The sequence below is a fragment of the Podarcis melisellensis genome (genome assembly GCF_964234715.1).
Source record: "Podarcis melisellensis genome assembly, chromosome: 4".
Classification (NCBI taxonomy): domain Eukaryota; kingdom Metazoa; phylum Chordata; class Lepidosauria; order Squamata; family Lacertidae; genus Podarcis; species Podarcis melisellensis.
In genome coordinates, this window is record NC_138531.1 from 76,283,212 (window position 1) to 76,296,864 (window position 13,653).

The window sequence follows — 13,653 nt, forward strand, 5'->3', positions numbered from 1 at the left end:
CCTCCTTGAGTTAATTTGTAGGTTTCCTCCAGTTAGGAGTTTTGTTTTCATAACGATCCCCCCCACCTTTTTTTTTTCTTTTTTTTTTGCAAATCTTCAGGTTTTTCTAAGTCACTCTCTCTGTGTGTACCACTTTGGATCCACACTCATGCCTGAAAATCAGCAATAGAGGGAACAAGTGGGAACAAAACTGTCTCTTAAATCTGATCAGAGGAGAAATTTAAATGAAAAGACAGAAGAAAGAGCTGGTGTACATACTGAATTTAAATATCCAAATACCAGATCTAGATGTCTGGTATGCTGTTTCCCTACAAACTGCTTTATCCTGGACGTGTCCTAAAATATTCTCTTATTGGTTAAGATCTTCCGGCAGCCTAATACATTGTCCTGTCTTTCACATTAGTCTGCTGAAATGCAGGGGGTATGCATAGGCTTTATTCTAAAGCTTGTGTGTTTTAGAATATCTCAAATTAGTAAAAAGTTGAGATTTAGATTTAGCAGTTATAGGCCAGGCATAATTGGCATTTCCCCCATGGAGAACTACTGCCAAGATGTTGCTGGACAACTCCTTGGCGTCAATCTTCAAGTGCGAGTCAACTTTCCAAGTCGCTATAGAAAGTGGCAGAATGCAAATTGTGCAAATACAGGCTTTCCCCCCAAAAGGGCAATGTGTGTACAGTGGTTTATTTGTAGGGTAAGAAATGCACTAGCAACTGTCAAGCAGCAAATCAGATTATCCAAGTTTTCTGGAACAAGCAGTTGACAGTGGTTTTTGTAAATAGATTCGACTCAAAGATCCTGCTGTCTTGACCCTTTCCCTTTGATAGAACCTTATTCAATTTAAGCTACTGGCTTCTTACAGTGTGATAAAACCAATACTTATACTTAAAGTCACAAAGCAAAACCAATGTCTGAAAACTTGCATCGATCTTATGATTCTCTCTAAAATTCAAAGAAGATGTAACAGTTGCTCTGGCTGATTATTATGCCTGCATCTCTGGACACAATCAAATGGGCTTCAGGGAAAATCCTATATCAACATCATTCTTATCTACGTTTCTGGTCCTCGTGTTTCTCTTTCGCAGGCTTCAATTTATTTTGGTTATTCTTAAGGTGTTTTCTATACTTAGCCAATGATCAAACACCTCAAGTCTGACTTGTGTAGCACTGAAAGCCAAACGTAAGTCCTTCACTCTCATGATGCTGAAACATTCAGGTATTTCATGCATGGATTAACTGAAACAAGCACAGTCAGCTGAATGGTGTAACAGACTGTCCATAACTTCAGTAACTCACCGAAATTACTGAACATTCTAGTTTTTTTAATAATATGGCATACAATTTTTTATTGTAAGCTGTCTTGAAGAACCCTGTTAGACCCAAGGGGGGATTATAAATAATGAGGAAAGTGAAGAAAAACTGCTGCAAAATAATTAAACATGCAATTGGTCGTAGAAAATTGTTTGGATATTGCAGATTGTCCTTTTAATTATTATTTTTAAAATATCAAAAGTTCAGTGGAGTTTCAACCTTCTAACATTTAATCATGCAATTAGATTTAATGGGACTAGACCTCATAGTTGCTTTTTAAAAAATTAAATTAATTTTTGAAATTAACATCGCCTGCTATGGAATTTTTTTCTGTTAGTACTGACTGGCTGCCAAAATCTATTAAAAATCTTGGTGTTCAGAGGAGAGAACTGAGTGCAACAGGGTATGGTAATCAAATTAGAATATAATGTGAAACTGATCCACAACAGTGCTTGGTCAGCCATCACCTTGAAAAATAAGTGTGCCATAAACAAGCCAGCTCTGAAAACACATTTATTCATCTGTAACTAATGTTGAGAATTAGCAAATAATAAAGTTGCCTTATACTGTTTCAGACTGTTCTTCCTATCTTTGTCCAGTATTGTCTACTTTGCAAGGTTTACAGCAAGGGCTTCTTTTCCTAGTTACATCCTAAGACTACCTTAACAGGAGACGCCTGGGACCTTGTGCATACAGAGCTCTTACACTGAGCCGTGGCCAGCTGTCAACTCTGTGTTTCATTCTGCATTTGCAAAGAGAAACTGTCCTAAAGAGTTAGCTTTAGCCCCATTTTCCAGTTGTCTACTGGAATTTGAAGGAGTGAGTTCCGCTTTACTGGAAATCAATCTTCTGGCCTACCCGAAAGGAACCCGAAAGGCTGAAGCCGACAGTTTTCAAAGAACAGGGAGAAGAGCCTGGCTTTTTGAAATGGCCAAGCCTCCTTCAGCAATGTCAACTGTGATTCCTGCATTGCAGGGGTCTGGACTTAGATGACCTTTGGGGTCTCTTCCAACTCTACAACTCTGATTCTAACTTTTCCTTAGTGGCTCTCTTCCCCTGTTACCTAAAGCAATACACTCAATCTCTCTTTTCTTTGCCCCAAGCTCTGCCTGGAGGTGAGAGGAATGATTTACCTGTCTGAATGGGATGTTAGGTATCCAGCCCATATAACCCGAATGCTGGATCTGACCAGTGCTTCTTTGACTGTAGTGAAGTTGTCTTTGGGCCGAAACCCTTCAGAAATGTTGTTGTTTAGTTGTTTAGTCATGTCCGACTCTTCATGACCCCGTGGACCAGAGCACACCAGGCACTCCTGTCTTCCACTGCCTCCTGCAGTTTGGTCAAACTCATGCTAGTAGCTTCGAGAACACTATCCAACCATCTCGTCCTCTGTTGTCCCCTTCTCCTTGTGCCCTCAATCTTTTGCAACATCAGGGTCTTTTCCAGGGAGTCTTCTCTTCTCATGAGGTGGCCAAAGTATTGGAGCCTCAGCTTCATGATCTGTCCTTCCAGTGAGCACTCAGGGCTGATTTCCTTCAGAATGGACAGGTTTGATCTTCTTGCAGTCCATGGGACTCTCAAGAGTCTCCTCCAGCACCATAATTCAAAAGCATTAATTCTTCGGCGATCAGCCTTCTTTATGCTCCAGCTCTCACTTCCATACATCACTACTGGGAAAACCATAGCTTTAAGTATACGGACCTTTGTCGGCAAGGTGATGTCTCTGCTTTTTAAGATGCTTCCTCTGTTACCTAAAGCAATACACACAATCTCTTTTCTTCACCCCAAGTTCTGCCTGGAGGTGAGAGGAATGATTTACCTGTCTGAATGGGATGTTAGGTATCCGGCCCATATAACCCGAATGCTGGATCTGACCAGTGCTTCTTTGACTGTGGTAAAGTTGTCTCTGGGATGAAACCCTTCAGAAATATTAGGCAGTGGAGAATGGTTCTCTCTCTCTCTCTCTCTCCCCCCCCCCTCTCTCTGAGCTTTTACTGTATTATTGTTTTGACACTGGACCAACTTTTAGGAATGATTTCAAGCTAGGGAATCCTGCCGTGGCGAGAGATTGCAAGTACCCTCCAGCACTGATTCTGGGCAACACTGGAGTGTTAAGGTTTCATACAGTGAAACCTTAAGGACAGATGCTTTATATTGTTATGTTCGACCAAGTCTCTGAGCAGTGGTAGATTTCAGAGGTGCCAGCATGTACCTCAGGCTTGAGTTCCTTGGAATGAAGGTCACTGTAGACATTGGTGTCTTTGTGATACTACAGTTTTATTTACACAGATAGCATGAACAGAGCATATGATAAAAGGCTTTGCAGTCTTAATGCTCCCAACTGATCTTGCTCCCCGATTGGATTTCTAGAAAGCCCCCTGCAAATGCCATAAGCTTTGGATTCAGGACAGAGAGCAGGCCAAGCCTCTTTCTTCCCAGCCCCAGATGGGACTAGCTCAGGTCTATTCTTCTCTTACACTTGCTGATAACATCTCCTCCAGCTGGGGAAGGTCCCTGCCTTCTGGAAGCATCTCCAGCTCGTAGCTTCTGTGGTTATCAGTTCCCTGTACTCCTTAGTCATGCAAGAGATACTTCACATATTTGACTAGAGATATTAACTTAACTGAGGCTAATGTGACCCCTTTAGCAGCTCTTCTTTCTGAAGAACCCCACTTTACAGATATAAAAGCACTATTTGAAAGGGACCCACAGATGATATCCAGATTACACCCCCCCCATAAAGAATCCTATGATGGTATATTCCTGGAGTGTGCAGAAATAGCCACAATTGGAATGGCAGCTGTACCCAAGGCATTTTAGTGCTGCCCAAGACATTTTGGAGCCTGAGGCAAACCACAAAATGGTGTCCTCCTGCCTGTTCGGGAAGAAGGGGTAAATGAAGATCTATATCAGGAACAAGGGGGAATTAAGGTCTGCATTTTTGTAAAGTGCTTTGAGCCCCCCCCCCCTTTTCCAATCAAGTGGGGTATAAATTTTATGAAATAAATAAAATCAGGATCTGTTCTGCCCCTTGTCAGCACACCTTGGCTCATGGGTGGGCTGGCCCTGGCTGCACCAGTTCAAGTAACATATGCATTAGGCCAATATCTGAATGCTATGCTGAAGTGAAGCTTAAAAGAGGCTCCTTTTATTGTGCCTTGAAACTATTTGGTTTTGCAAGTTCCCATTTTGCAGGCTGAGCAGTGTTGTTAAAGATAATAGGTACTGGCATTAGAGGATTTGTCATAAGTGATGTTATAGGCATTATCCAGGAAGTGTATAACCGTATTCTAAATTTTCCCAGCTGTTATAATATGTTGATAGGTTGAATGCTGGGAAACTGTGCCATCTTTGACATTGATTTCAAAGAAGGGTAATCTGGATCCCGTGCAACAAATTTGAAATAGCTATTCATTTGTAAATTTTGAAAGGTCTTTTATATTCTTCTGGCTGTCATAACGAGGTCTAGCGCATTATTCGATCTGGTTGACTTCTTCGTGTATAAATTTTTATTAAAGTTTTCCATAAAAAGCAATAAACAAATCCATTTATATATCACATATTTAGCCTTACTTGGACCTCCCCCAACCTTTCTGACAATCTTTCGTATTCCCAATCCTCTCTTCACATTCCTTAATTTTATATTGCCATTAAGTATTATGTTTCTATCTTTGCTTGCCTTTTGACAATACTCCTTCTACTTTCACAAAGCCTCTTTAAAACACGCTAGCGTTGTACTATCCTCACATATACTTTCCAAATACTCTGTAAATTTCCCCCAGTCCTCAATAAAATTCTGGTCCTTTTTGTATCTAATTTTCCCCGTTAATTTGTCTAACTCTGCGTAATCTATTAGTTTTGACCTCCATTCCTCTAAAGTCGGAACCGTTTCTTGTTTCCACCTTTGTGCTAGCAGTGTCCTTGCTGCGACAGTAGCATATTGAAACAGTTTAAGATCTCTCCTACTTATATCCGTTCTTGTTATACCTAGAAGGAAGGTTTCTGGCTTTTTAGCAAAACTGTATTTTAGTATTTTCTTTAGTTCGTTGTATATAGCTTCCCAGAACCCCCTTACTTTTTTACAGTCCCACCACATATGTATGAACGTACCCTCCTTCTCCTTACACCTCCAGCATTTGTTACAGGTTTTATACATTTTTGCCAATTTTGCTGGTGTCATGTACCACCTGTAAACCATCTTCATTACATTTTCTTTTAGTGTGGTACATGCCGTAAATTTCAAATTCTCATTCCATATTTTCTGCCAGTCGTCGAAGTCTATATTGTATCCTAAATCTTTGGCCCACTGAATCATTACTACTTTCACTTCCTCATCTATTGTGTGCCATTCCAGCAAGATTTTGTACATTTTGGAAATTGTTTTGGAGTCGCTGTTCACTATCTCTGTTTGGTATCTCGAATCTTTTTCTTTATACCCCTTTTCTTTCACATCCCTTTTGAACATTTCATTTATTTGATGGTAGTGCAGCCAATCAAAAACATGCTCTTTGACTTGTTCATATGGTTTTAATCTCCACTTTCCTCCTTCTTTCTCTACTAAGTCTCCATAGGTAATCCAATCGCTTCTCATATTAACTTTTTTGACCCCCATAACCTCTAGTGGTGATAACCAATGTGGCACCCCCCCTTCCAGTATGTTTTTATATCTGTCCCAAACTTCCCATAGCGATTTCCGGAAGATGTGATTTTCAAAAGTTTTGTATCCCTTCTTCTTTTCTTTCTTTCCCTTTTCCTTTTCTTTCGATCTGGTTGACTTCTTAGGTTAAGAGAGAGCTTCTTATTCTGAGCAGCCAAACTCTTGTATTAGACATGTTCCAGTTGCTGCTCTTACTTGGGTGGGAACTATCCTCCTTGCTTGTTCCCCAAGGAAACCTTTTGATTGACAGAAAATATAATAGATGCGAAGCAAAGAGGACAAAAAAAAAACCTTCTTTAGAGAGCAGAAAGGAGTGATGTTCCATTAAATATTGATCAATGGAGCAATCTAAGGGCTGCCACATCATTGCTGTATAAAAAGCACAAGAGACCACTGAAATCTTTCTAATGGTATCCGATTCCTTCCAAACTAGAGTGAACCTATTGGACAGCTACTTAGAGATACTGCTGAAACGGTTTGGAAGTGTGTGCTCTTCCATGGTTGGTGAGCATGCCCCACTGTTAGTCCTATAGATGTAATTATTAATTAATGGTTCTCGGGAGAGTGCTGTTGCAGGTGTTCAGAGTTATTTTTTCCTTTAACCTAGACAGACTGGCTGAATGTTGAGTCGGAAACAATAAGCAGCATCTCTTGATGGCTGCACTCTATGCTAATGGCAACCCACTGTGTGGGGGGAAAAAAGCAACCTCTTGTAATAAAATTCCAGTCTCTGCTCACTGAAGAATAAGAATTCCAACTTTAAAAAGACAATTGAACTTGTCAGTCAAATGAATACCAAATTTAAGGGAGTGAATACACTTAGCGGGAGATCTTAATTCTGCATGAATGGACTTTCCCTTCTCTCCATCCAAAATCTGGTCTGCAGGACTGCAACGGGAAGGAGAATCCACTCCACCAATGCTGTCTGTTCTGCCAGGAAGCAGATGCCATTGGATTTCACCATTAATAATTTGATCTCAAACATGAAAACATGAAAAATAGCAAGCCCAGTATGTTCTGAAGCTACAGCTTGTGTCTGAACATTATTTGTAAGCTCATTCTTCCTATTGGGTGAATTTTCTGCTGTGATGTATCTTTATCTTATTTGTATGTCTCTCATGAGTGAAAGGTAGATAGAGTCTTCTAAATCTCTACGAGCTATTAATATTCTAATCAAAACATGACACTTGATTAGCAACTGTTAAATGGTTTGTTTGTTTCCTCCCACCTTGGGAGAATCTTCTGTGCAACAGTTGACTAGTAGTACAATTATTCAGCCTACTTTCTTGCCAGACTTTTCTTATCAATTGAGATTTTTCTTCTCCTGCGTTGTCATTTAGATGACAGGATATTTTTGCTTTGATATCTAGCAGACCTTGCTTGGAAGTGAAGCATTTACATGCTGCAAAATATGGCTCCTATAGTTTGCTCCTAGGCACAATTCAAAGTGACATTGATGATTTCTGAATGCCCTAAACAACTCGGGTCCTGCATACCTTAGGGGAAAACACTACTTACGTGAGCCCTTTAAAACTGACAGGGGATGGCCTACTGGAAACATCATCCATGTGTCAGTTAAGATCAGGAAAGGGTGTGCAATGAAGCATTCTTAGTGATGGCTCTAAAAATTATGAAAGTTCTTCCCAAAGGAGACCCATTGACTGTCTTTTATCCAATGCTTTACAGAAGGACTAGCTTCCATTTAGACTCAGTTTCTGGTGTGGCTTTTATCTGTTTTCTTTAGAGGTAGTGGCTGCCAGCATAGGGGACCAAACCAGCACTTGGTACCAGTGGAACCACAGTAGAATTAGACTGTAAGAACACTCACTAGTTTAAATAACTGCACAAACCTAATGGGGATAATTTGTTGATTCAAAATATATTGGCACTCCTTTTTTAGTAGCTTTTGAATACTGCCACTGGGTCACTTCAACAATGCTAACTAGGCTGTTGCAAAAAGTATTTCCATCTCAGGCCTACAGTGGTACCTTTGGTTACAAACCTCGGGTTTCACACACTTTGGGTTACAGACTCCACTAACCCAGAAGTAGTACCTTGGGTTAAGAACTTTACCTCAGGATGAGAACAGAAATCGCACACCAGTGGCATGGCAGCAGCAGGAGGCCCCATTAGCTAAACTGATACCTCAGGTTAAGAACGGTTTCAGGTTAAGAACGGACCTCCAGAACGAATTAAGTTCATAACCAGAGGTACCACTGTATTTGTCATTGACCAGTAAAAAAAAAGAAAGAACTGTCTGATGGTACATAAAATACAATGGGTCAAAATGAGTTCTCCTCCCCTGCATCAGTACACTAAAAGTATTGGTAAAGCACTTTTAAGAAAGCACTACTGACAAAAACAAGAAATGGCATTTCCAAATCAATGAAATCTGTGGATGACTCATTTTGCATACAAAGAAGGGAGCACTTATATGGTTTTTGACCTTGTGGCAATTGAATTGTTGGGGCTAAAAATGCTGGATAGAAACACAGATAAGAGAGAATATGTCCCGTTTGATCATTCTTGGATCATTACTACAGTTCATCACTTGGCCTTCATGTTGTTCAAGGCTTTCACCAGAATAAACTGGATATTAAAAGGAGCTTAACATTGCCTTCCAAAAATAGAGCTCTCTGTTAGAACTAAAAAAAATAGGGGGGAAGTTTTCTGTCAATCCTATATTAATTAGAAAAGTATTTCCTGCTCGTAAGGTTTATTTTGCTTGCCGTATTTCTTTGGTAGGGTTTGGAAGAGATACCAATGCTGTTGCTTTTCTTCTCATATCGCACTGCAATATTGAAACTCTTGGATCTAGTGTGGTGAAGAGAGGCTCACTGGGTGGACTTGGGCCAGTTCCTGCCTAACCTACCTCACAGGGTTGTTGTGGGGTTAAAATGAGAAGGGAGAGAATCATGTATGCCACCTTGAGCTCCTTGAAGAAAAAGGTGGGATAGACATGCAAACAAATAAATAATAACTAATAATTAAAAAATTCTTCATGGGAGCCAGCTCCTAAACATTAACAACTTACACCATTGTTTCAACAGGAAGGTGTGTGCAAGTGTATATTACCATTATAAAATATGTATTATTGTTTATCTTTGCATATATTAGGACAGACACTAAAAAACAAACAAGCCCAAGGCAGCAGTGCCTTCTGTTTGTTCATACTAGTCTTTATTTAGCTTAAGACTTGGCTTGCAGTGCTTTCCTTTCTCTCCTTTAAAATTAGTTTTATATTTTAAGAGTAACAATTAAAGGAACCAATTATGGCTTCTCAGATAACATTGGCTGCATTCACACAGCATGATAAGCTGTGGTTTATGTTAAGGTTTTATATACTACTTTTTGGCCCAAAGACCCCCCTGCCCCAAAGCAATGACTGATAAATGCACAGAACAATCAGGGTAGTTTATTTATTTATTATAAAAAGGGAATGCCTCTGAGACATAGATAGTAGTAGTTGTTAGGGGAAAAACGGGGGCCTAATTTGAATAGTAGAATATCTGGCATCTGGTGGCGTTTGTGTTGTGCTCCGGAATCGGCCCCTCCCTTTGTGTGTTCAGTTAAGTTCCATTAGAGAGACCAACTGTCATTTTTGTTTCTTACCTCAAGTTGTTTTAGTTTCTCTCAGACAGTATGTTATTGTGTTACAGTTTTCTTTATTATTAAAGCTTTGTTTGACATATATGTGAGCTGCTTACTTTGCTGAAAGAAAAGAAACTCTGCTGAAGAATGGTGGAATATCCTAAACTGTGTGAGTGAGGGAATATTCCCAGTCTGGCAGGAGGATTGATTTTATTAATCACCCCACCCTCTGCAACAGTTGTATGCCTACATTTTCTGCTTAGGTTGTCAGAAGTAAAATGGAGAGTACTCACTCTAAAAGACATAAATGTTGCAATAGGAAATGACATCTGAACTAATGATCTGCACCTTCTTTTTCTTAGGAGAGAGCTATGTGTGTGGTTCGATAGAGCCCTTCAAGAAGCTGGAGTACACAAAGAATGTAAATCCCAATTGGTCAGTGAATGTGAAAACCACCTCCGCTGCCCGCACAGTGGCCTCTCTTGCCTCGGCCAAAGGAAGCCCTTCAGACCAGAAGGAGAACAAGGATTTCATTAGGCCTAAACTGGTCACAATCATCAGGAGTGGTGTGAAGCCCCGTAAAGCAGTCCGGATTCTGCTTAACAAGAAGACAGCACATTCATTTGAGCAGGTTCTCACTGATATCACTGATGCCATCAAACTGGATTCCGGAGTAGTTAAGCGCCTGTACACACTGGATGGGAAACAGGTAAGAGAATAGCTTAAGCTACCTTATTAAACAACAACAACCTCACAAAAGTCTAGCTAGATCTGGTGGCTCTTTTGATGTAAACTCCCTTTTCTCTGGCCAAAGATCTTGCAGCCTTGATGTAATAAGGACCTAAGCCATATTTAACACCTTGCAAAATTCTATACCTCACAAAGTAGCTATTTAAATTTAGTTACAGGTCTTTAAATTTAGTTACAGTTATTTTCAGAATTCAGATACATAAATAACAAAATATTACATTTCTAAAGCATACAATTTCATACCTTGTTATAAAAAATCAAGTTATAAAACATGTTGGTGTGTTATACCAGTGTTTTTCAACCTTTTTTGGGCAAAGGCACACTTGTTTCATGAAAAAAATCACGAGGCACACCACCATTAGAAAATGTTTAATCTTTTTTTCTTTAATAGCAAACAAAAACGTTGCGGACCGTTCTCTGCTCAGCGGTGATCGATCCGCTGATCCCTGCTGAGCCGGCGGATGACAGCTCCGTCTCCGCACAGTGCGGAGAGGGAGATGTCAGAGCCCCGCTGCTCTCTATGGGGAATCGGATGAGAGCAGACCGCCTGTCCGCTCTCATCCGATCCCATCCGATCTGATCCCCACCCAGGACAGATGGAAAATAGGGTGGACACAGTCCGGTGCCCACCTAGTGGGCGAAAATTTGACTTTTTTAAAAAAAATCTTTCACATTTTTCAATTTTTCCCACGGCACACCAGGCAACATCTTGCGGCACACTAGTGTGCCGCGGAACAGTGGTTGAAAAACACTGTGTTATACAATGTGTTATACAATGCAATAAAAGCTCAACATATTTCAAGAACTGCTTAAGCAGCAACCATAAAATATTTTCTAAAGTGTTTTATGCTATATTATGTGATCTATAAGACAACAGCAAGTGTAGACATTATCACCAGTATGAATGTTACTGCTTTTTGGGGAAAAGTCCCCCTGCTACTTCTTGTACTGGGCTCCTTTTCATTCTACAGTTCTGAACACGTTTGCCTTTCCTTTCTTCAGCTGTGCCATATTCCCAGGTAGGGAAAAATGTAGTTTTTTTCTTTCCTTCTCTCTCTCTCTCTCTCTCTCTCTCTCTCTCTCTCTCTCTCTCTTTCACACACACACACACACACAGAGAGAGAGAAGAATATTCCTGTAGTACAGAAAGATCCTAGACGCAGACTTGGGAGTAAAGACTGAATCAACTGCTGGCATTGTCTCTTTGATTGGTTGGGGCTCCATGCTTCAGTTCACAACAGACTTTTCACTTGGGATAACAGGAAATGTAGACTGTTGGTAGGGAATGGTTCCCCCTGCCTTTTTTGTTTTGGGCTTGTACCAAGATTTTAGATAGGTCAAGAACCATCTGTGGGGAACACAGATCTAACCCTTCTGTGTTCCCCACCCCATAAGTTATTTTTATCAAATCACTTTGGCAACTGGCTAGCACCTCTGGATCACACATAGTCCAATCAAACCAATTACAGTGATGGCGGCTCCTTATATTCCCTACTAGAGTGTACAAATTTAATAATATTTTATAATGGTGGTAGTGGTGGTGGTGGTGGTGATGATGATGATGATGATGATGATGTAAGCATTGTCATAAGATCTGGTGCATCACTGATCTCCAGCAGTGGTACTGATGGTTTCTCAGATTAATGCCAGGGCAGACACAGTGTCATGAAACATATTAGCCACTCTAGGGTGGAATTCAACTAAGTTTAACTCAGAATAGACCCATTGCAATTAATAAACCTAACTCAGTCGTGTTCATTGATTTCAGTGGGTCTACTCTGAGTAAAATTTAGTTGGATTTTTGGCTGAAAGGGTGGGATACAGATTTAATAGTTTGCTGATATCAGAACAAATGTAGTATATGCAGTGCTGAATTTATAAGGTTTTCTCTCTCCTCATTGAGCATTAATGAGTTGCAGGTTACTGAAAACCTCTCTGGCTAATATGGGTTGGAAATTCCATATGTAATAATATGATAATTATATGACTGTTATTGAGGGTTGTCTTTGTCCAAACTGCTATTGGTTTGGTTTGTCATATATATTATGAATAACTGGCATGGGGGCTGAGGACCAATCCAAGCACATTGCCCGCCCCCAATGTGGAGACCACAAAAAAATAACAATTCTGCATGGCAGTGCCCCAGAAGAGCCTAGTCTTGTGAAGCGGCAACAATCAGCAACATGACCAACAACTCTGACATAGAAGCTACCCCACCCTCAAGAGTTTCATAGATGAAGGGGTTGTGATGATTTGCTTCAGATATGGATTCCCGGACTCCACTCAACTGAAATGGCAAATTCCAGTTCTTTATTACCCTAACTTAACTGAGATTTAGATAGTTGCAGCAACTGACTTCCTAAATCTGAAGGAGCGTCTCCACCCCCATCATTCTACCCAGACACTGAGGTCCAGCACCGAGGGCCTTCTGGCAGTTCCCTCACTGCGAGAAGCCAAGTTACAGGGAACCAGGCAGAGGGCCTTCTCGGTAGTGGCGCCTTCCCTGTGGAACACCCTCCCACCAGATGTCAAAGAGAACAACAACTACCAGGCTTTTAGAAGACATCTGAAGGCAGCCCTGTTTCGGGAAGCTTTTAATGTTTGATGTATTATAGTATTTTAATATTCTTTTGGAAGCCGCCCAGAGTGGCTTGGGAAGCCCAGCCAGATGGGCGGGTATAAATAAATTATTATTATTATTATTATTATTATTATTATTATTATTATTATTAATGTCTAAAAATAAAATTGACACATCTATTTTCCACTTCAAAAGTTCAGAACACAACTCTTCAGGGCACACCCACATGGATGCTTCCCATGTTGCTCCCTTCCAACTCTATGATTCTATGATGGTCAGTGGTTAGCACTAAACCAGAAGGGAACTCCAAGAGCTTCCTGCAATGTTCTCCATAACCTCCACTGGGATTTCTGCAGCATTTCCCATCAACTCCAGCATAAGCACTGTGATTAGGGCCCCAATTGCCTAATGACCGTGCATTGGAAGTAGTCTGCATTTTCTCATTTCTCACCGAGGGAGAACTAACCAGAGTTTATTTGCAGGCAAGACAGCAGGCTTCAGTAATTCCAAAGGGATGACTTTGGATCAATGTGGTGACTGCATTTGATCTGTAAGAGCTTTGGAAACTTTGTGTCTACTTGAGCTGCTGCAAGACAATTCTCCTGATGCATGTCTTCCTCTCTTGCTAATTGTATTCTGTTGAAGTGGCTGGGTCTGCTGCCTAACCTTAGCAGGCAAAGGGAGGTGGGAGTGTTGCACCCCTTTGTCTTGAACAGAGACCACTATGTCTGGTGAGTAAACAAAGCTGCTTAGCAAGCAGAAA

General features: G+C 40.6%; 1 protein-coding gene across 5 annotated transcripts in view; it reads left to right on the forward strand.

The window, feature by feature from the left end:
* The window catches only part of DCLK1 (doublecortin like kinase 1), a 200,292-nt gene that overhangs the window by 9,368 nt on the left and 177,271 nt on the right, over positions 1-13,653 (forward strand). For all 5 annotated transcript variants that reach the window (XM_081909357.1, XM_081909354.1, XM_081909355.1 and 2 more), the window contains one exon: positions 9,922-10,268. In XM_081909357.1, coding sequence (XP_081765483.1) covers positions 9,922-10,268 — 347 coding nt within the window. The remainder of the gene's footprint in view (positions 1-9,921; positions 10,269-13,653) is intronic.